At 53.7% G+C, this 22,083-nt stretch overlaps 1 protein-coding gene across 3 annotated transcripts in view; it reads left to right on the top strand.

Moving 5' to 3' along the window:
• The window catches only part of BTBD9 (BTB domain containing 9), a 428,978-nt gene extending 407,750 nt beyond the window's left edge, over positions 1-21,228 (top strand). For 2 of the 3 annotated variants that reach the window (XM_023744579.1, XM_023744580.1), the window contains exons 10-11: positions 4,946-5,024; positions 19,237-19,446. In XM_023744579.1, coding sequence (XP_023600347.1) covers positions 4,946-5,024; positions 19,237-19,431 — 274 coding nt within the window. In that variant the 3' untranslated portion in view covers positions 19,432-19,446. Of the gene's footprint in view, positions 1-4,945; positions 5,025-19,236; positions 19,447-20,583 lie in introns of those variants that run through there. The other variant, XM_023744578.1, reaches the window with a different exon arrangement.
• Positions 21,229-22,083: the final 855 nt, after the last annotated feature.

Below are 22,083 nucleotides of genomic sequence, written 5' to 3' on the forward strand. Positions count from 1 at the left end.
TGTGGGAGGACAGGCCGAAGCCCGTGACCTTATCAGCACCTGCCCACCATCTTCCAGCCACATCCCCACAATTTTACACTCATTCCAGTGTTTAATCCTCATTCCGCAAGCAGCAGCCCTAGAGAGATTGTTTTAAATCTCTTGTTTTTCTGGCTTGTTTAATTACTACTATGGCAACAACATCTTTTTTTATTAGCTTCATATATTTCAGCCTCATTGTGGGTTAAATTAAGTTTTATGGGTGGGCCTAGGAAGCCAATCAAGATTTATAGCTTTATTTCTCTGGAAAAAAATGCTTCTAAGCATCAAACAACTAATTACAAGGGAAGTTTTGGAACACCACCAGTTTGTGAGTTGGGACTACTATACTGTTTGCATTGTTTTCTAATTAGTTCACAGAGGGATAGCTGATCTCCCTACAGAGATGATAAACTTCTTAAGGGCAGCCACTACATCTTGTGTGGATGCCCCATAATACCAGCAAGTGCCAAGCTCACAAGTGTATTCAACAAACACTTGTTCATTCCTCCAAAGCCCAGCTACCTCTCTCCTCCAAGAATGGGTGCTGATAGGGTGCGTGGGCCCCCTGGGAACCTCTGCAGTAGTCATTGAATCATACACTATCCCCCTTGGAGACTCACAGATGAGGCCAGGGAGGCACTGTGTCCTGTCCGGGGTCATTGGGCTGCATGGTAATTACAGGAGTAATAACCATGTCAGCTATTGTTTCTAGCACCTAGTACACACCAGCACTATTCTAGATCTTTTACATTTGTTAGTTTAATATTCACCAAAATTTTTTGATAGTTATTGTTATTACTAGTGGCCCGGTACACGAATTCATGCACATTGAAAGGAAATTAATTAGAAGAAATATTTTAATATCACTATTTGCCCTTTCTTTATAATAGAAGTGTCAACCAAATTCACGATCGACAATGACAGATCAAAACACACATTGGTGCCAGCGAGAGCTTTGCATGTATTGTGCACGTGCGAGTCAACTTAGCCTTTTATATACATAGAATAAACTTGCTTAATTAGACCTGCTTTCTGATGTAGCTAAACTTTTTCCAGCCCAGTGAAGCACCCTAACTTCTCTTTCAGGTAATTGTCAGCAACACAGCAGTAAATATCAACATGAAGCAGATTATTATTGTAGATCACACAGGGAGAACAAAGGGTAAAATATTTAACTGCAGCAGTGTTTGACTATATTCTGTGCAGTGAGAAAACCTGAAGTCATTTTCAAGGTCCACCATTTTTTACTTCTTTTCAGTCGGGTCAAGTTTTTAAGCTTTCTAAATCTCCATTTTCTGGCTAATGAAAAGAAAATAGGATTCCACTGAGTCTATCTACCTACCTCAGGACTTCTGTGAGGATCAAATGAGATGAGGCATGGGAAAATGCTTCACAGACATTTGGTTAAAGTGTAAAATGTTTCCACCTGGCTATAAAGCAAGTCATGTTCCTGGGCTGAAGAAACTGCAAGGAGGCTAATCACTAGGGAGAGGAAGCTGCTGGACATTGCTATGTGATGTCATTACCCAGACGGACACTTAGCATATTAGCCTTTTATATATGTAGATTAGATGAAGAGACTGAATCCCACCAAGGTTGAGCAGTTTGCCCAAGGTCACAGCTGATGAGAGTAAGAAAGTGAAATTCAGACTCGGGTAGCCTGGCTCCAGAACCCATGCCATCAACCTTGGGACCATCCTTCCTCCAGTCCATGAAGGATCAGGATTAAGGCCTGCAGTCTGGACTGCCACCAGAGACCCTCTCAACGGAAGTACCCTGCATCATAACACAGGCTGGCCTTTTCGCTGACTTCATGTCACGTGACCGGTAGGAGAGCCTTAGGCAGTAGATTAAGATAGGTACTTTTGAAAAATGATTACATATACTCTACCAAACTATAGTAAATGTCTCTTGAAATTCTTCTATCCCAAACTAAAAGTTTGATCAGCATTTTGGCAGACATTGTTATAGACACCTTTGAATAGTATACACCTTTGATAGTATACATGACAGTGTAATGTAATTGGGACCTCATTCTGTAGCAGGGGGAGGTGGGGGGCTAGGGGGTGGGGGGTGTTCTGTCTGTCAGCTTGGACACATGAGGAGATTGCAGCTCAGGAAGGGGACGGACTTGTCCAGTGGAGAGCCAGCGAGTGCAGGGGGTTTTGTGGTTTCGGGGTAAGTGCTCAAAGCAAAGTCCATGTGTGTTTTTTGACACCCGTTACTCAGGTTCAGCCCTGCCTCTGACCTGCATCAGTGCCAAGCCCCTGTTGCTCCCTGTTTTCTGTGAGTGTTGCCTACCAGAAAAGAGATTCATGGTGGCCTGGCCAGGCAACTCAGTTGGTTTGAGCGTCATCCCAATACGCCAAGATTGCGGGTTCGATCCCGGTCAGAGCACATACAAGAAACAACGAAATGAATAATAAATAATAAATAAATAAGTGGAACTACCAATCGATGTTTCTCTCTCTCTCAAGTCAATACATTTAAAAAGAGAGAGAGAGAGAGAGAGAGAGAGAGAGATATTCAGGGTAATTGGCAAGTAGGAATATTTCTACAGCTCTCAACAAAAACAGCAGTTGAGCTTTTGAGTGGACTAGTACGGTGGCGTTTGCTGGCACTGTGGATCTCGGCTGCCTCCCGTGGAGGTTGCATATGATTGCAAATGTGGCTCAGCCGTGAGGACTGTTCCAATGCCACCTTCCCTTCCAGCAGCATCAAGGCTGTTTGAAAGCAGTTGGGGGGAAATGGAATCTGAAACTTGGGGAGGGAGTGATGCTCATTACCTCATCCTAGCCATCTTCCTTCCTACTGATACCTTGGTCTTAGGGTGTATCCAGTTTTGCTGAAAATGAAATCGTCTATTCAACCTCAGGCTGTGTTAGTGAAAATGAACTCTAATGTGATTAGATATTAATGTAATGGCATGGAGGATTGGTATTAAATTGAGGCCTTTGGATCTTATTACTCCACAAATGCTCCTTCCTGCTCAGGCTGCTGCCCTGCCAGCCCTGCCTCCCCAAGCAAAGCGAGGGCAGTGGTGTTGGGGGAGAAGGGCAGAGGGAGATGGTCAGAGCAGCAGCAGTGAGAGGAGGGCGACCCCAGCGCGGCCTCGTGCCTTCCCTGGGCCTCCAGTCTTCCTGGTGGAGGAGGAGGGGTTGGGCCACGGGAGGCTGGTTCGGACCTGCCTGCACTCTCGGGACCATGAGCGTGTACTGGGGACCCTGAGCCTACAAGGGTCAAGTGTCACCTTCACATCCAGAAGCACTTGAAGATTTTTTTGGGGAGGCCTAGGGCTAGAAAGCTAAGGACAAAATCTTTACCTCCCCCACTCCCACCCCTCTCCACCCCAATCCTTTCTGGGAAGCTGACTTGAGCCTGGTAGTTGTCACTGGCTGTTGTTACTTATCCTGGGCCTGTTTCCCTTTCCTGGATGGTGGTCTGAGAAGCAGGCCCCCGCAGGGCCCCCGCTTCCCCAGACCTGCCAGAAGGACACACGTCTGTCATGGGTTCCATGGCTTAGCTGGGAAGTGACAGCCAGACCTGTGAGAGCCCAGGCCCAGGGTGGAAGCCCCACAGGGCCCGCCGGCCCCCAGGCCACAACCCGCCCAGCAGACTCTCCAAGATCTGGGTGGGTCTGGGAGCAAAACAGTCCCCGTAGAGAAAGGGCCAGGAGCGCCAGCGCTGGGATGGTCCGCCGGCCTCACCTTCACGTATGAATGATAGCGTTTGTACAAGCAGAGTGATTTTTCTTGTGCTGTTTCCAGAAAACTGCTTTCTGCAGCACAGACTTTGCACACAGGATGATAACGACTTTTTAATGACCTTAAGGGGCCTGGTGTCCAGGCAGCAGTGAATCAGTCTCAGTGGGAGGCTCATAGCAGAGAGAAGATGGAACACCTGAAACCAGAGGGGAAAACAAACCGCAAATGCATCATTCTCTTTGGTGTGTTCCTTGGTAATTAGACAATTACAGGAAGCAGCTCCCAGCAGCTGGCATCTCCACTGTGCAGTGGAGGAGGGATGGCAACAATGGTGAACTCCTCACATTTATTACAGAAAATATTATTGGCGTTTACAGTCGTGGGTGCCATGCGTTCCTCCCGGGCTTTCTGATGAGCTGTGAGCGAAAACCACGAGGGAGCTCCTCCTCTCAGGGCTCAAGCCTGGCTCTGGGGGCTTCAAATGAGCTGGCTTACCCTGCTGATCCGTGAGGAGCTGCCTCTGACATATCAGGGCTGCTTTGGGGCCCACCAGAGCCCAGGCAGTCCTGAGAATAAACCTTTGGGGGTACATTTGGAAGCTGAAAGGGAGGGTGGAGGCCTGTGGGAAATTGCCTCTTCCTCCCCAGGTGCCATCACTTGCATGGGGTGGGGGTCATCAGACAGGAGAACTGGGGTTCACCCCTCAGTGAGTAACCCCCACTTCTCTCACCATGGTGCTGGGACTTCACAGGCACTTGCCCCGCCCACAGTCCTGCCCTGATTCTCCTCTTCCCAGAGCCCCCCAGGGAAGTCACTGTGCCCACTCGGATGCGGCCATGCAACCGGCGGCCCCTGAGCCAGGCCCGTCTCACAGCGGAGATGTGTTACACGAACTCCCGCTGACCTGGGTCACGTCTGTTTGGCCTCACTGTTGTCACAATGTGAGCTTGGTGTGCAGTTGGCACTCTGTGGAGAGCTTTATGAGAAGCCACGTCACCTTCACAGAAGGGTAGAGCACCTTCCCCAATGAGACTGTAGGCTCTGACGGGAACATTGGGTACCGTTGCCTCCCTCAGCCACATGTTCCATGCAGCCCTGTCCCTGTCCCCCATCCCTCCTCCAGCACAGGTCTCCCGGGAACAGACAGGCGGCCTTCCTTCTCCATGTGCTCGGTTAACTATGCCGTCTAACCAGGCGGATGGTTGTGCTTCTTCCCTTAGGTCCTGGCAGTCGGTAACTTTTGAAAGACAGCCTGCCTCCTTCATCCGAATCGTTGGAACACACAACACAGCAAATGAGGTAAGGGTCTCCTTCTGAAAGACGCTGTGATAGTTCCTGATGTACAGGTAATGCTACACCGAGGTAAGTGGAACTGTTTGTTCTGCCCGCTAATGGCCTGTTGTCGACAGCTTGGTACAGAAGAAAGCCCTGCCCCTGCACAGTGGGGGTATCATTACCGTTTCTGAGTGTCTCTCCATCAGCTACTGAAAGCCAATCCTGTGGCTTTGCTTACTCCTCCAGCCCCTGCAGATCGCAACCACAGGGACCTTGAGAGATCAATCAATGCCCTGCCCTCAGAGTCCTCTGCCTCCCAGAGGCCCCATGGCTCAGAGCATGGTGGTGAAGGAACCCAGCCCCACGGGGCAGCCATGGCGCAGTCGCTGGGTTCCTGTCTGCCTGCTGGGTCCTGTGCCGGCTGCATAGCCGTGTTTATGGCCGAGCCGCCTTCCGGGCCTGCTCCTCCCTGGCCCAGGCCTGGCCCCCGGGGACAGACACTCATTCCCATGGACCATGCTGTCTGTGGATGTTCCTTCACCTTTGGATTTAATGAAGACAGAGTGGGCGGGTTCTTCCCCATTTTGGTACCCGTGGTCAGGGCGGCAGTCGGGCGAGGTGCCTGGGCCTCAGGCATCACTGTGCTGTTTTGTCTGGATTGGAAATGACTTGGGGAAAGGGCGCTGGGTTCCTCTGGGTCAGGAAAGAGAAGGCAGTGCCTACAGGGACTGCAGTACTGGGGCACCTGGGGTGAGGGAGGCCACGGTGACCGCAGAAGGAGAGCGAGTGCCATCGGGGCTGAGCAGGCATGCCTGCGCTGTGTCCCCTCCACGGTATGGAGTGTCATCAGGCGCACAGGATCGTCAGGGTTCACTCACAGTGGCGTTGAGTGTCGGCATCTGCTTCCATTCTGAGTTTAAAATAATAGTTAATTGCTGACCTTTCTGTTCTTCGGGTGGGCGTGGCGTAAGCACCAGGGGTGAGGGTTGGTGTGTGGCCGATGGCCTGAGTCTGTGCACTGAGCCTGCCCATCCCCCACTTGCTCTTGCACAGACGGGTGTTTAGCGTGGACCTCTGAAGGACCGCAGGTTACAGGCAGAGTTATGAGGAGCAGTGAGGTTGAAACTTCAGAGGTAAAGGAAAGGCACAAAGATAGTACCAGTTCTGCAATTTCACCTTAACACGATATTTCTCAGATCTGCACGGACCAGCCTCCCGGGCAGGCAACCAAGGCACTTGCGTGGGGCTCTCCCCCCCACCCCAATCCCCCGCTCCCCCCCCCCCCCCGAAGGGGCCTGTGCTTGAGGTGGAGTGCTCTCCAGCATTGTCTTGAAATTCTTAGCAGTTTTACCTTTGAATTCTTTTATAAGGGAAGCCCCATGGGGCAGTGAAACTCCCACCTGGGTCTTGGAGCCTCAGCTGGCACTCAGGCTCGTCTCCGCCCCTTCTGCCTTCCCAGGAAGAGTGCCCTGACCCTGGTGGCCCCTGCCCCTCCTCAGCCTGCCCACAACCATTGCCATCCTTCCCTCCCAGGGCACTGGCACGTTTGCAGGGAGGGTGCGAGCCACGGGATCAGGCCCTGGCGCTGGTGAGCGTCTGGCCTAGAGTCCCTGGTGCCAAGAGAGTGCCCGTGACAGGTGAAGAGAGAGACTGGAAAAAAGCTTTTCCCGCCTTTTGAACAGAGGTTTCCATACAGGGCTGGGATCGAACACTGTGTTTGTCAAATCAGATTCTCCAGAGCACATCCAGGTGTTTCTGGTTCACAAAAGCATTTTTAAAAGTGAAAATATTGTGCAGATTTATATTCATTTTGCCTTTTTATTTATTTAGAATAAAATCAATGCACACCCACAATATGTTTCTTGCAGAGAACTTGTAAATAGTTCTGGGCCTCAGACACCTTTTATCTCTTTATTTCAAAACACAAACTTGAACATTATAAAAGTAAGCCAATGGGTAATTTTTAAACCACAAAACAAAGAATTCTAAACATCAGGTCATAAAAGCACTTTTTTGGTCATGTAATGAAAGTCAGTTTAATATTACATTTTAATACATATATGATCCCCATATTTTTTAAGTTTTGTGCATAAATCCCAATTTTTCTTACCACTTAAATTTGTTAGCTAAAATGAAATATTGAGGTTCTGTGATTATGTATTACAACAAAAGGAATTCTTCACTGGGAGAGGGCTGAGAAGCACTGGAGAGAGTCTGAGCAGGGCCCCAACCCCTCACCTCAGCACCAGATGAAGAATCCCTTCATCACACAGCTCTCAAGTTGGAGCGCGAGACCCTATCTCCCCGGAGTGTCCCACAGCCATCTATATGGAGCCAACCACTCTGGACCAGCCAGTGGGAATGGGTCGGCTGGGAGGTCACTGTGATCTGTCACATTTGGCCATGAGCAACTCACTCAGCTGCCTCAGTGAGTCAGTTATTGATCAGGAAAAAGAGCTTCAATGTAGTGTTGCCAACGGGGAAACATCTTAAACCATTAAATAGTGACCGGATCATAGGCAAGATCCATAAATTGTGTCATTCTCAGAGTGTACAAGAGGCATAAAAACGTTGACTTTAACTGGGCATCAAGCACGTAGCAAACCCGCAAAGAGGAATGTTGTTTGCTACACATAACTGGGTTCTGGGACAACATGGAAGAAGCCGTCACCTGTCGTAGGCACAGCAGGAATGTGTGCAGGTGTGGCAAAGAGGCATGAGGGGCAGGGGCTAAGGGAAGGGGGTGACTCGGGCTGGTTGGCAGGACTCCTGGCAGACGACAGCTGGGAGAGAGGGCTGGGGCAGAATCGGGACCAGAATGCTGAGAGTGAGAACCATGCCATCATGCCCCGTGGGGTCAGGGCCCCCGTGGCACAGTGGAGGGCAGTGTAGAGGGGAGGCAGGGTCCTCAGTGTGTCACTGCTGTGTGCCAGCCGACATCAGTGGCCTCCGTTCATCAGAGCCAGAGCTCGTGTCCATGTAGACACCCAGTGTCTGCCCGTCTGAAGACTGTGCAGATTTCAGAAGCATGGGTGGGCGTGGTTTTTCGCATGGGAAGATCAACTTGTCTGTGCAATAACAGAAAGAGAAATGTGGGGGTATCACCTGCCACGTCTCCCAGGTCAGACTGTTTCTGCAGGTGCTGTCCCATCCAGAGAGGCAGGGTCCCAGTCGGGGATGGTGAGGAATGTGCAGCGTGGAGGCTCCTGTGAGTTAAAGAGCATTCAGAAGAGATGGGGTTTGGGTTGTTCTGGCAAAAGGTGGACAAGTGGCCTGCACAGTGCTGAAGTGGCCACGGCGGCCGGCAGCTGTGCGACGGTGGCATGGAATCTGCTCTGACCTCCAAACACCGGCTGCTATTGGGATAGCAGAGCCTCCCGCGCTAAACCAGATAGGGATTTCATGCCCGATATCGCTGTGCGTCTGTCATGCTCCAGTCGGCCAGGCCTTCCTGCAGCAGGGCTCAGCCTCTGTCTGCTGCATGTTAATTCCCCTCACTTCTCTCCATGGGGCCCAGCCTGGGCAGTCTGCGGAGGTTCAGATTTCCTGATCACCTGTTTGGGCACGCTTCTGATTTCCTGCACATTTCATCCCTCTCCTCCGGGAAGTGTATGTCTGCTTCGGGCATCTGCCTCATCTTCCTTTGTGAGCACCGCAGCAATGAATTCCTTTAATGTTTTAGCTACGTTTATGACTTCTGTCAATAAGTCCCTCAATGCTTACCTCTCAAAGACTGCACCACTTCCTCCAGTGACCTCCTGCCCCGTGTGCTCTGTGCCATCCTTGTCATTAAACCTAAATTCTTAAAACATTTTCCTTTGATTCCTGTGTGTGTGCGTGTACGTGTGCATGTGTGCGCGCGTGTGCGCACGTGTGTGTGTCATGCTCTGCTCCTCTCCCCCTGTGCTTGGCATCCTTCTCACGTCTCGTGTTTCTCTCTTCTACCCTTGGGTGCCTCTTTGCACGTCCTCTGTGCCCATTCGCAGGGCTTCCTTTGTCATCCTCTCACACTTAGCACTAGATGGCAGACACATGTCAGTTTGTCTTCCAGCGCATCCACCTCGTCCTGGTCTCCTTCAGTTGTTTTCCTTCATGTGCTTCTTCCCAGCACCTGGGCCAAAACGGTCCTTCTTGGCTGTTTCCTCATGTGCTTTCATGGAAGTCTCAGTCATCAACTCCGCAATCGTGTGGTCACTGGGCCCACCTGCCTCGACTGCTGATCGACTGAGCTGCTCAGGAGGCAGACACCCCTCCCTCCCTCCCTTTTCCGGAGGAGGTTAGAAACTGGGCCTTGTCGACAACACCACTCATGTCAAGGGATCCGAAGCTTCAGCTGCAGTGACTGTCACGGAGCCAGCCACGCTGGTTCTGATGCTGCGCTGCTCACGCCCCTTCATTTCATCTCGTGAATTCCTGTAGCAAAGTGAAAGCTCCCCTTAGAGAGCAGGCGGGGCCCGATCAAGGACGGTCTTCACCTATGGAAATCATTGTATCAGAAGAGATAGAAGTGAAGCCCGTTTCTTTTCGTGGCCCTTATGAAAACCTGAGTTTGAGAGCAAGCTTTGGTGTGACTCTTTATATCGGGCATTGAGCTCCTGGGCACAGCAGCCCCAGGGCCAAATGGACTGTAGGAAACACTCACTCTGCAGTGTGGACAGTTCCTGCTCATGAGAACCCACATGAGAGCCTTTGCCAAGTCAATAACACAACTGAAGATGGTATTGACAGTCTCAGGCAGCTCTCAGGGTTCCATTTACTTATCGAATTTATGTGGCTGAGGAGAGAAGCGGGTCGTATTTATCTTTACATCCCCGGCACCTAGCATGGGCCTGGAGCGTGTGCGCGTAGAGTACCTGCTGGCTGAATGAGTGAGTGAATCACTCGGTCTGTCCATCCATCTCTCCCACCCCCACCAGTCAGCCAAATACAGGGAAAGACTTAGTAATTCAGCTTGTCGAGAGACTGTGGCATTCAAGGCTGAGTTTCTGTTGTCAGTGGAGTCTCTTAAACCAGAAACTTTTGTCAGTGGAAAAATATGTATGCCAAATACCTCGGCATCTCCTCATTCAGGATAATAATAATAAATTATAATAATAATAAGTTACCACTGTTATTTACTGAGCACTTATTATGTGCCAGGCCCTATTCCAATCCCTTGTATTTATTACACTCTGTAGCCCTCAGATGTGAAATAGGAGCTGCCCTCACTGCATTGTGAAAATGAGGAAACTCAGTCCCAGGTGCTGGCAAAGATGAGGCGCGATGGGCAGTTCTCACCAGTGCCGCGGGAGTATAAATGGATACAGTCATTTTGGAGAAGTTTTCTACCAAAGTTGCATATGTGCAGCCTACCCTATGGCTAAGCATGTTCACACCTTTGTGTAGTCTCTAAAGGCATGAAACTAATAATGCAGAAGTGAGCCCAGCTCTGCCTGGCCCTCCATCTGAGGCAGACCTGAGTGAGCAGGTGGGGCCTGTGGGCAGGCTTGGGCAGCCAGACATAGGAGAGAAACAAGGCAGGCCTTTCCTGGGGGGTTGCAGGTTCCCTGCCTGAGAGAAATCAACCCAGTGAAGAGGGCCTTAGTTCTAGGGACATTGCGGATAGCAGCCGATGGACCAGACCAAAGTGCAGAGGTGTGAAGTGAAGCAGGGCTGGTGTGGATGGATGTGTAACAGATCGAGGCGGGGGGGGGGAGCCTCACCTAAGAAAGGGGTCCAGTGAGCAGGCCCTTGGGAATTGGGTGGAGGTGAATGAGAGGGCGTGGGAGGGTTTTGGAGGGCTTGGAGGGTGGCAGATCCCTCCACCCCACTCAAAGCTGCCCACTGGCCCTCGGCAGGGGCCCCCCCGCAGGAACCCAGAGGCACCAGCAGGACAGAAAGTCTGCGCGTGGCTGCCTGAGCAGCCCTCCGAGACCACTCAGCAGAGCCTGGAGTGAGGGCAGTTTATTCACACACTTATGTCAGGCCCGTGAGTGGCTGTGGGCTCCCGGTGCTATCCTCGTTCCCATAGCAACATGCAGCTCTGGTGAAGAAAAAAATACAGCGAAACAGACTCTGTTTAAAGCAACCACCATCAGACCTCCGTCCTGGCCTGGTGATCGTCATTTCCCAGCCCCGAGCCCCAGGTCCTGTCACACCCTCTGGCTCCCCAGGACCCCCCGCAGCTTCCTCTAGAGGAGGTTCTCCGAGCACCTTCAGGCGCACCTGGTCATGTGCTGCCTCCTAAGGCAGAATTCCTAGGGGGTCAGCACCGGAACTGACACAGACATCCCAGTGGCAGACTCCAAGATGCGGAGCCCCTCCCTCTGTGCGCTCCTGACCCACGGAGAGAGCCAGTTCCAGCCTCAGACCCCTTCTGCCAGGACAGAGGACCCAGCCCTGCAGTGATGCGGAAGGGATGCTCCCAAATAAAACCTGCTCGGGAACAGGAGCCACGGAAACAACCGGGATTGAGAGGCGCCTGGGTGACCTGTGCTGTGTACCAGAGACAGAAGTGGCATTTGCAGGGCCGGGCTGGGTGTGGGCCAGAGAGAGGGTGAGCACTGGAACCACAGGGCCTGCACCTGTGAGTGTGCATAGCAGTCCTAGCAGGGACCTCACCCGCACTTCTTGAAGACAGAGCCCATGCCGTGGCCCCTCCATGCCCCAGCGCCCCGCAGCCCCTCCATAAATCAGACGGGCCAGCGCTCTGGTGCGGGGTTCTGAGGGAGATCAGCTCTCAGGGCTCACTGGTGACGACCTGGATCTGAGGAACGAGGGAGAACAGGAGATCGCCCCGAGGCTGCAGTCCCCGTGACCTTGGAGAACAGTGGGGCTGTGCTGGCTACGAGGAAGTCTGGACGCATTTATTGCAAGAAAATAAAGGGTGAGGGGTAAAGGTGAGCCATTCAAACCAAGATAGGGATGTAAGGACTGCACCTGCAGATAATGGTCAAGGTCAGGGGCCTCGAAGAGTCAGGCTAAGAAGGGTCTAGAAGTAAGCCTGAGAAACGGCCATCTGAACGGGGCAGAGGTGGGGAAGGAGTGGAGGGTGATGGAGAAGAGTGTGGAGACCTCGGCACTGGGGCCAGCCTCACCCCAACCTGTGTGACACCACCCCCCCCCCCCCAGCAGGTCATTTCACCTCCCTGGCTCTCAGGACCCTTGTCTCTGAAATAAGGAGAGTGAACTAGATCTTAAAGGTTCTTGCCCAGTGAGACCAAAAAAAAGGCAGAAAAATATTTCACTTGTAGCATAATTATAAAAGATCCTCTGTAGGCATCTTTATACTTAAATGTCTATCATGAAAGGTTTTACTGGGAAAAGAGGGAAATGACACAACAGCGAGTATATGTCCTTGTTCCGACACTCCAAGTCCTGTGCCTCTGGGATTGGAGCAACAGTAATTCTGCACCAAACAACTGGCTGGGAGAAGGTGCCCAGAGCCCCAGCAGGTGGGCGCCGGGAGCCGCTGAGCAGTGAGAGGAATGGAGACATCGCTTGGGAGGATAAGCCAACCCGTGTCCCCGTGCTGAGCCAGCAGGTGGGACTTGGGCCTGAAGCGGCCTTGTGGCTGGAGCTCTTGCAGACAAGCCGCACACGCCCCCTGGGAGTGAAGAACTTCCCACCTGCCCTCCCAGGGCGTGGGCCACAGCCAGGCTCTCTGATGCCCGTCTCAGAGAAGGGCCTTAGTAAGGCCACCCCTGCCCATGCTGCCTGAAACGAGAACATTTCCCTTTTTTGTATTTTTGTTTTTCCAAAATGAAAAGATACCTCCTACACTTCAGGGCCTAATGCGCTGAGTGAGTGAACTGCTCTCCCTGGAACTCCGGAGCGTCCAAACGTGAGAAAGGGAAGCAGGACTCCCCGGGCAGCCCGAGGGAAAGGTGTGGGGAAGGCTCCTTTTCCAGGACCTTCCAGGCAGTGGTGTTCTAGTTATTTGTGGGTGCCCTGGCCTATGTGACTATGAGAAAGTGACATTGGAGAGTTAGAAAACTGTTGCCACATATAAGCAGTGTCACTAAGAAACCACTAGGAATGAATATTTGTGCAAAACTATTTGGGTGTCCTGTCGCCCTGAGCAATTCTGATGAGTGTGGCTCACAGTCCGGAAACGTCTTCCCGGGAAGCAGTGGTTAGGGCTGTTCAGAAGTCCATCTGTAACACTTTGGTCTATAAAAAGAAGTGTTTTGTCGGAAACACTTGGTCTTCGTTTTTATTTATTTTTTTAAATATAAATGTTTATTGATTTCAGGGAGGAAGGGAGAGGGAGAGAGATAGAAACATCAATGATGAGAGAGGATCATTGATCAGCTGCCTCCTGCACGACCCCTACTGGGTATCAAGCCCGCAACCCAGGCATGTGCTCTTGACTGGAATCGAACCCGGAACCCTTCAGTCCACAGGCCAATGCTCTATCCAGTGAGCCAAACCAGTCAGGGCTTGGTCTTCATTTTTAACAGGTTAAGCACCAAGCCTGTTCTGTCTTCCTTTCCGTTTAGCTCACGATATCCGAGTTCACTGATGTGCTGGCAGCACCAGTGACTGACCGGTCTGGACAGTGACTGACATGGCGCTTAACGTGTTAAAGAAACAAAAATGAAACATCCTGCAGAGGGACCCTTCTCCCGAGAGGGGAGTAAGAAAGATGTTCACATCACCATCTCGGGATTGGTCACGGTTCCTGCAACTGAGTGGGTGTGCGCTGCTGCCACGCCACGTGTGGAGGAAACACGGGAAGCCCTCGGTGGCCACCTCAGGAGCCCTGTCTTCGCATCTGACTTGCCGGCAGGCATCATTAGCGCTAGGTCTCTGTTATAAAGACACGCCACCCAGTAAATGGAAGTTGAAAGCTTGGGTCAGAAATCCTATTTGTATTGGTTGCAGTGAAAGCAGCCTGTGACAGTTACTCAGGAGAAACCAGAAAAGCAAGGTAGAGTCACTGATCACCATTTATTAAATTCCCCCAATTTCTGCTGCAGTTCACTGATGCTTAAGCCAACTTGGGAATATTAGCAGAGGCGCCTCTGCTTTTAAAATCCAGGAAGGTATATGGAACCAACAGTGCTTGGGGAGCCCTGCAATGAAAGGCACCGACAGCGGAGTCAGTCTGCTCAGAGAAGGGGCCACCACAGCTGTGGACCCGCTTCCCAGGATTCAGGGAGGAAAGAACACCCGTGTCCAAGTCATGGCTCCTGGAGAGGAGAGGCGAAGTGATACTAAACAGCAGCTACGAGGAAGGACACGTAGCGACTCGGGCTGTGCGATTCATCCCCGGGACTACATTCTAAATTAGCAGGCTCCTCCCGGGGGACAGATCCAGAAGCCATTGAAGCTGGTTCAGCGAAGGTGCCCCTTTGTGAGCGGCGGCAATCAAACAGGCTAATGGGATACATGATTGCCGAAAAGGAGGAGGGAAGACGATGGGGGACTGCGGAACGGTTCTGCATAAATCAGCACTGCGACTCTGCCCTGCACGCCTCATTCCCTCTCGGACATATCCTTTCCGAGGGGGACTGCAGGGAAGGTTCAGAGGAAAGAAATTGAGTCCCACAAGCTTCTGAGCAAAGAGAAAGTCAGGACTTGCCTGTTCCACTTGCAGGGAGGCCCACAGGTGCGCGTGGGAGGGGAGCTAGCGGACCTGGGGGGACGGGCCACACATTTCCAGATGGCGCCCCCAGTGGCAGTGAGGACTCCTCCAACCCCTACTTCCTCCCGCTTCCTGTGGAAAGAGCAGAGGTCGCACCCCTCACCACATGGCCACCAGCGAAGGAGCCTTCCCCTGGGCAGCCTTACTTCCCACCTCTGCTCCCAGGAGCATTGTCAGGACCAGCCACAGGCCTCTCTGGGTGCCCACTAGCAACAGGTGTGCGTCCGCAGGTGCCCGGCTCAGAGGGAAGGAGCCGGCCTGGTGCCGTGGTGATGGTGAGGCACAAGCCCCAGGACGCTCACTCTGGGGCCTGGCAGGTGCTGGCTCTGTCCTGGCGCCCTGTTGGGTGTGAGGCTGTTGGGCTGGACAGCAGCTGAGATGACGGAGCCAGCGCACTTCCGCGGAGGGGCGAGCAGCCTGCCAGTGTGACCAGGTGCCGGGCCCAGACCTTCATCTGGAAGTTCTCCCTTTGTCCCTTCTCTCTGGGAAGCCACTCCCCTCCCTGTGCCTCACAATTCTTTAAGGCATCTCTTCCTCTCAGACCTTCCCTGACCTTCCCTTCCAGGCAAAATTAATTTCTGGTCACCGATCACGTGCTGTTACAGTTTTCTGTATGAGGCAGGCATCCTGGTACTGAGAGAGCACAGCCTTTGGAGCTGCTGGGCCTTGAGGTTGAATCCTCCCCACTCCCCCATGAGTGTGACCATGGGCACCTCTGCCCCGCCCTCTCCCCTCTTGGGCTGGGCAGTGTGCACCCTAGTCAATATTCTTGCTCAATAAGATGGTCAACGTTTCAAAAACAAAACCAGTGAAGCGTCTCAGATGAGTACAGATCCTGGGTGGTTGGCTGAGCTGGAGCCCCCTGGGGCCTCACTGCTATCACCCCCAGAGGGTGGCACTGCCGCCTGCCAGTCTCCTCCCAGAGAACCTGGCATCACAGGGCCCCTTTTCTTCCTGTCAGTCTTACTGGCTCTGTTACCAGGTTCTGTTATTCTTCATTTAAAAAGGAGTCTTTTCCGTTTATCCCAAATGGTTAAATTCTGCCTCGGGATTTCAAGTGTTCTCCTAAAAATAAAAGGCCTTTCCCAGTGAGAGGCAACAGGCATTTATTTGAGATCAAGAATAGCTACTCAGGAAGCATCTTCAGGCGAAGCCCAAGCAATGTCCCAATCGGGAGACAGAGGCCCCGTACTTACGAGAAAGGGAAGGGGGACAGTCACAGCCATGGAAGGAAGGCGTCTATTGGTGCTGATAACAGAACATAGTGATGCCAACGCTAAACAGTTTACAATGCTCGGCCCCACAGTCCTCGTGGGTGGTCACAGTGTCTGCTTCCTTCTTATCCTTGCAGACAGTCTTGGGGCACAGCGTGGCGGGAGGCGCAGGGCAGAGGTTATTTCGCCCTGTTTTCACGTCCGAGCATCTGTGGCCCAGGACTGCCAGGCGGTGCCTCCTGGATGGCGGCTCTGCTCCATTTTAAAGTGGCTCCGCTGATGTTATGATTTTTTTACACAAGGTTTCAGTGTTTGTAGTCATCTGCTTTCTTTAGACACACATTATTTGCCACCATATGCGTGCATTCCTTTCGTAATATTCTAAAGGAAGTCTCTCCTACCCTCTGTGCCCTTTCCTGGCGCTGCCTGTCCTCAGCCTGCTCACTCTGATGCCCACTACACTCCCCACCTCTCCACTGACTCCAGGCCTCACCCATCTTTCCATTCGTAAGCACCCTCTCTCACATAGAATCTTCGCCCCTCAGTTGTGTGACTTAATAAAGGTAGCTTTCCTGCGTGTTGCCTTTGAACCTCAGAGCCTGCTTGCCCTCCAGAAGTGCCAGGGGACCGCACGAAAGTTAGCTGGGCCTTTAGTGACACTCTTGGGGCTCAGGGGGTCTCTGACTGAAGCGCGGCTCCAAGCCGCCTGGGTCCTGTCTGGCCTCGCTTTCTGGTCTCAGGCCTCCCAGCTCCCTGGGAGCTCGGCAGGCAGGTAGCAGTGGGACTTCCAAGCGCCTCCAGTTTCCCCAACTTAGATGGAAGGTCTGCCTGAGCCCGGCAGTGTCGGGAAAATGGTTATGATTCTGGAGAAGTATGCAGAGGAGAAAACCGAAACAGCCAGCCAGATTTCCGTCGGTATTGTTAGGTGTGGTGGGGAAAGTGGCCATTTACATTATTGAAAGATCAGTCGGAGGCCGAAAACGAGGTGACACAGGCTTTATTAGAGGAAAGACCTGCCGGGCTGTCTCACAAGGGAGAGCAGCAGCCCGTGCAGCGGTTACAACTCTTTTAAGGAGAATGAGGAAGGCACGAGGGCTTGGGGTACTTGGCGAGAGCTGGTTGGTTAGTCCATGTGTATGTCCACACAGGGTGTTCCTTCTGGGCTGGGCCACATCACATTTAGTCAGTCATCGCCATTCCAGGGACGGGTGGGTTTAGCAATCACATTCCAGGGAAAGGTGAGTCCATCAATTATTATTTTAAAACGGTTGGTTACAGGCGCTGAAGGCGTGCCCTTACCATCACCGGCTGGAGGAGTGGGTCTGAGGCGGGAACCAGGCAGCAGGAGTCAGGCCGTGGACACTAAGTGCTCTGGGCAGACAGTGTCTTCCAGGCTTTCTTCCCGCTCGGTGGGGGCGGCAAGCCACCTGCCCCTCGGACAGCCTCGCTGATGGGGACCTTTCTTAGGTGAACCAGCCACACTGAGATCTTTTATAGCTTTATTTTTCAATCCTGGATTTTTATTGATTTGTTTATTCTTGTGCAAGGCCCTGAGCGGGAGAAAGGACGGCATGTGTGGTCCTTGGCATGCGTGGTCCTTGAGTCAGAGGGGCACCCACACACCAGCAGACAGAGGCAGGCGGGCCGGGAAAGAGGGCTGCGCAGAGCTCACCAGGAAATCTGGAGGCCGAAGAGCTCACAAGAGCAGAGGAGAGAAAACCCATTCCACACAAGAGGGAGCGCTCGAGGGAGGCAGTGAGGACAGATGCAACTCAGTGCAGGGAGGATCCTCAGAGAGTACTGACAGGTGGAGTGGGGGTCACACAAATGGCCGCTTAAAGAGCAAGATGGGGCAGGATAGGGAGGCGGGTCAGGAAGGGGACGGCACAGAACTATGCAGCCACCGTGTTCAGAGAGACTGCACATGCTTCCCGGGAAGAGGGCGGGCCGTGTGCTCACTTTCAGGCAGCTCTAGGGGCAGAAAGTGTCGGGTGATGTGAAGAAGCAGAGCTGTGTTTGGAGGATTGCTGTGGCCCAGCCTGTGTCGTGCTTGGAAAGAGGAGTGTTCAGAAAGCAAGAGAGACTGTCGATAACCCGGCAGAGATGGTCCTGTCCCTCCAAATGCTTCACGAGGGTGAAGCCGATGGAGGAGACCAGATGAATGTTGCCACTTAGGAAAAGATTTTCAAGTTTACCTGTGGCAGGCAGGTCGGAGCACAGGGCTCCCACAGTGTTAAAGGCCCAGGTAAGAGCCTGCAGAGGGGCCCAAAGAGAGAGTTTGATACAGAAGGAAGAGAACAAGGAAAGAAAGGAAGGAGAGACCGGGCCGGCGCGAGCAGGAAGTGCCTGGCGAGGACAGCAAAGGCCTGAGCTTTCGGGGAGAATCAGCTCACTCTGAGAGGAAACAGTCTGTGCAGATGAGGAGAGCGGACCGGAGATGGATGCCTCACTTAGTCTCAGAATGAGAGTCTGAAATGTGAAATTTGAAACAGTGGTAGATAAATGAATTGAAGTGGAAATATGGAAAAAATAGTGATGCAGGAAGGAAAGCACGGGATTTCTATTTTAAATATAATTTCACAGTTGATATTACATTTGTCTTCTTCTCTGTGAACTTGATTCTACAGTAGATGGGGGGGGGGTGTGCACAGTGCGCATGTGTGGCCCTGCTCAAGCTGTGGACGAAGCCCCTCGACCCCCAGCTCTGCCTCCTGAGCCCCCTACCGTCTCCTCTGCCTGGTCCTCCCTCGGGGAGAGGGCGGGTGTCCAGCAGGCCCCTGGGGAGGGAAGGGCCAGCAGTGTGTCCGCCCTGTGGGTCTCCTTCGCTGTCCCCACCGGCTTCAGGCAGCCACCAGCCCTGAAGGTGTATCCGTAGAAACCAGTCACTCACTGAGGATGAGTCCTAGCATTCGCAGGTTCAAGGACAGCTTTACAACAGGTTGCACCGTCTTACTTGCCCAGGGCCCTTGGTCCGTGTGGGAGGAGCCTGGGGCCAAGGGCAGGAAGCCTCGGTAGGGAGCGGGAGAGCAGGCCCTCCCGGAGTTTGTCCAGATGCTTTGGTTCCGGAGCTGTCCTCTGCCCCCGGCCCCCCAGCCTCAGTTCCTGTCACATGTCTGCTCAGCTCACCAGTGTCTTTAAGAGCTCTCGGGCCCTCGGGCCCCTCAGGAGCTGGAACTCACCTTCAATCCCATTCCAGTCGAGGCTGCGTCTGCACCCTGCTGCCCCCACTGACCTTCACCTCTGCCTCCACTGGACCCTCCTCACCCCTGCTCACCCCTCGGCCTCCCCAGGGAGCTGTGCCAGTCCCCTCAGCAGGTCAGGACCTTCCGGGTGGGTCCCACCATCTAGACCTCACCTCTAACATGTAACCAAGGTGTGGCCCTTCTCTCTAAAGCACGTCACGGACCTCAGCGCCTCCTCTCGGCCCCTGCGGCCTCGTGCGCGAAGCTCCCACCACCGGTTGAGGAAGCTGATCTCCCTCCGCAGTGTCCTCCCCAGTGTCCTGGCACCGTCACAGCACATGCACTCCCGCCGCACGATCTCCGTGTGGGACGATGCACAGGCCGGGCCTCTGGTCTTCATGGGGTGAGCAGGCCAGGAGGGTCCCTGCTGCAAAGCCCTCACCGGCCGACAGCCCTTCTCCCCTCAGTTTGCTGCTCACATCTGCTCAGACCCCATTCCTCCCCAAGGCCCCGCCTGTCACTCAGTGCCTGGAACACTTCTACCCCCACCCCTTCCCTCAGGCCCTGCCTGGAGGCCTCGAGGGCCTCAGTGGCCGCTGCCTTCTGCGTGCGTCTCCTGAAACAGGGCTGTGGGAAAACATGGAATCCTTTGAACATTTTACTAAGGTTGATAAGCAGAATAGTTCTTAAGTTTAAATAGTTATTTTTGTTAATATGAGATAGAAAAAAACAAACAGAAGGTGGAAGACAGGACTCGCACAGAGCCCAGAACTGCTTCCACGGTGACGCGTAGGCAGACTGCCCCTGGTCCTGGTTGGGGGGGGCGGGGGGAAGGGGGCGGGGGGGGGGGCTCCTTCGGGTGAGGCATTGGCTGCAGGTTGGCCCAGGCATGGCAGGTGAAGTCCCTCCCCAGCATATAATGAGGCTCCCAGAGGAGGCTAGAGAGGGAGGGGCTGGTTTGCACCCTAGGAGATGAGCCTGGGTCCTCCCTGGGGTGATACCCTGTGGCTTTTTTGTAAGTAACAACTTTATTGAGATAGTTCACATACCATACAAGTCACCTATTGAAAGTGTACAACTCAGAGGTTTTTAGCATCTTCACCACCAGTTCCATAGTCCACGTTGCCCTCTAGACTTTTAACCCAACTGCCCAAAGCAGGACGTAATTAACGAGTTAAAAAGAAGAGCTCCGGCCAGAACCGGTTTGGCTCAGTGGATAGAGCGTCAGCCTGCGGACTGAAGGGTCCCGGGTTCGATTCCGGTCAAGGGCATGTACCTTGGTTGCGGGCACATCCCAGTGGGGGGCGTGCAGGAGGCAGCTGATCGATGTTTCTCTCTCATCGATGTTTCTGGCTCTCTATCCCTCTCCCTTCCTCTCTGTAAAAAATCAATAAAATATATTAAAAAAAAAAAAAAAAAAGAAGAGCTCTGGTTTGGGTGCACAGGGCAGGCAAGCAGGACGCCCTCCCGCTCCCGGTGGCAGCCCAGGGCTGGGCAGGACAGGGCAGCCCCAGGGTGGACACTGACCGTCACTCACGGCGTTTGCCTTCTCCCACCAGGTGTTCCACTGTGTCCACTTCGAGTGTCCGGAGCAGCAGAGCAGCCTGAAGGAGGAAACCAGCGAGGAGCCGGGGACGGGGGACACCAGCCCGGCCAGTCAGCCGCTTGAGCCCCGCGCCCTGCAGGCCCCCGGCGGCAGCTCCCTGCCCTCCAGCCCGGCCTCTCGCTCATCCGGCCGGCAGCACCAGTAACGGGGCTCTGGTGGGCAGTGACTCGGGGGACCATCTCCCCAGCAGGGCTTTGTCACTGCCCCGCCCCTTCCTGCGGGGAGCAGACCGGCTGCAGAGACAGACACGGAGCAGGTTTGCTCCCAAGGACAGGAAGGGGCCGCTTTGTTCTCCTCAATTCGTTCCAATCAGGCTGGTCTCCAGGGGGAGAAAATGGCCTTCAATCTTCATCAGTCCTGCGTTCACACCCTACCTCTCCCATCTCACCAGGCCCAGAGCAGGCGCGAGTGGGCGGGCAGGGGGCAGACCGGCCTCTCGGACCTGGGGCGCCCTTTGAGAAATGGGTTTCCTTCATGTCTACTCCTGAACACGTCACCCTGGCAACTGAATGGCTTTTTATTTCTTTTAGTTACTCCCTGTCTGCGGAATCATAGGTGTTCGGGTCTTTTTGAAATGCTCAAACGGCACTTTTTTTAACCCCTTTGACACTAACTGTCCTTCCTTAGTTTTGAACGGTTAAGCGTGGGGCGCAGCAAGAAGCACGTGCCGTCTCCCCAGGGCTGACAGGGACACTCCTCCGAGGAAGTTCAGCAAAACACAGGCGCAGAGCAGCCTGGCACTGAGCAGCGGGCACTGAGCAGCGGGCACTGAGCAGCCTGGCACTGAGCAGCGGGCACTCACTGGGCTGCCGGGTCGCGGACCTGTCTGTCTGCGGTGCGTCCGCCTCGGGAGGGGCAGGAGCATCCTGTGCGCCTGCTGATGACGTGCTCAGATGCCTGTGCAACCTGCACACCTCCAGTTGGGCTGGGCCTGTCTGCCAGTCGCCAGTGGGGCCGCGAGCAGGACGGGCAGGAATGCAGGCCGGGGGCTGACGCGGCCCTGGTCATCCTCCATCCTCCAGTTCCGAGACACTTTCCTCCTCCTCACTGCGCCATCGGTCTCGCGGCTCGCTGGGCCGCGCTGCTGTGTCTCCGTCATCTCCATTGGGTTCCCTTGTAACTCCATCAGATTCCTGTCGCTGTTTCCTCTCTGCAGCTCTCCCTTGGCTGGCTGTCCGCTCCCCTGAAGCTCCCCCAGATGCAGAGTCCTGCACACCCTGTGGCCGCTGGGGCCGGGGCGCTTACAGGGGTCCTTTCTCTGGCGTCTTAAAGACACGGTGGTTTGGGTGTACAAAGAGCAGGGTCGGTCCTGAGTGACTGAGGGGACAGTGGGGTAGCGTCGGATGAAGGACTGGGAAGCACGCTGGGAGGAGCGGGAGGAGCGGCCCCCAGTCTCCCTGCTCCTCGCTCCTACCTGCCCTCCTCCCCTGCCTGGGGTGAGCCTGCTGCTGCT

This window comes from Myotis lucifugus, unplaced genomic scaffold (genome assembly GCF_000147115.1).
Source record: "Myotis lucifugus unplaced genomic scaffold, Myoluc2.0 scaffold_477, whole genome shotgun sequence".
NCBI lineage: Eukaryota > Metazoa > Chordata > Mammalia > Chiroptera > Vespertilionidae > Myotis > Myotis lucifugus.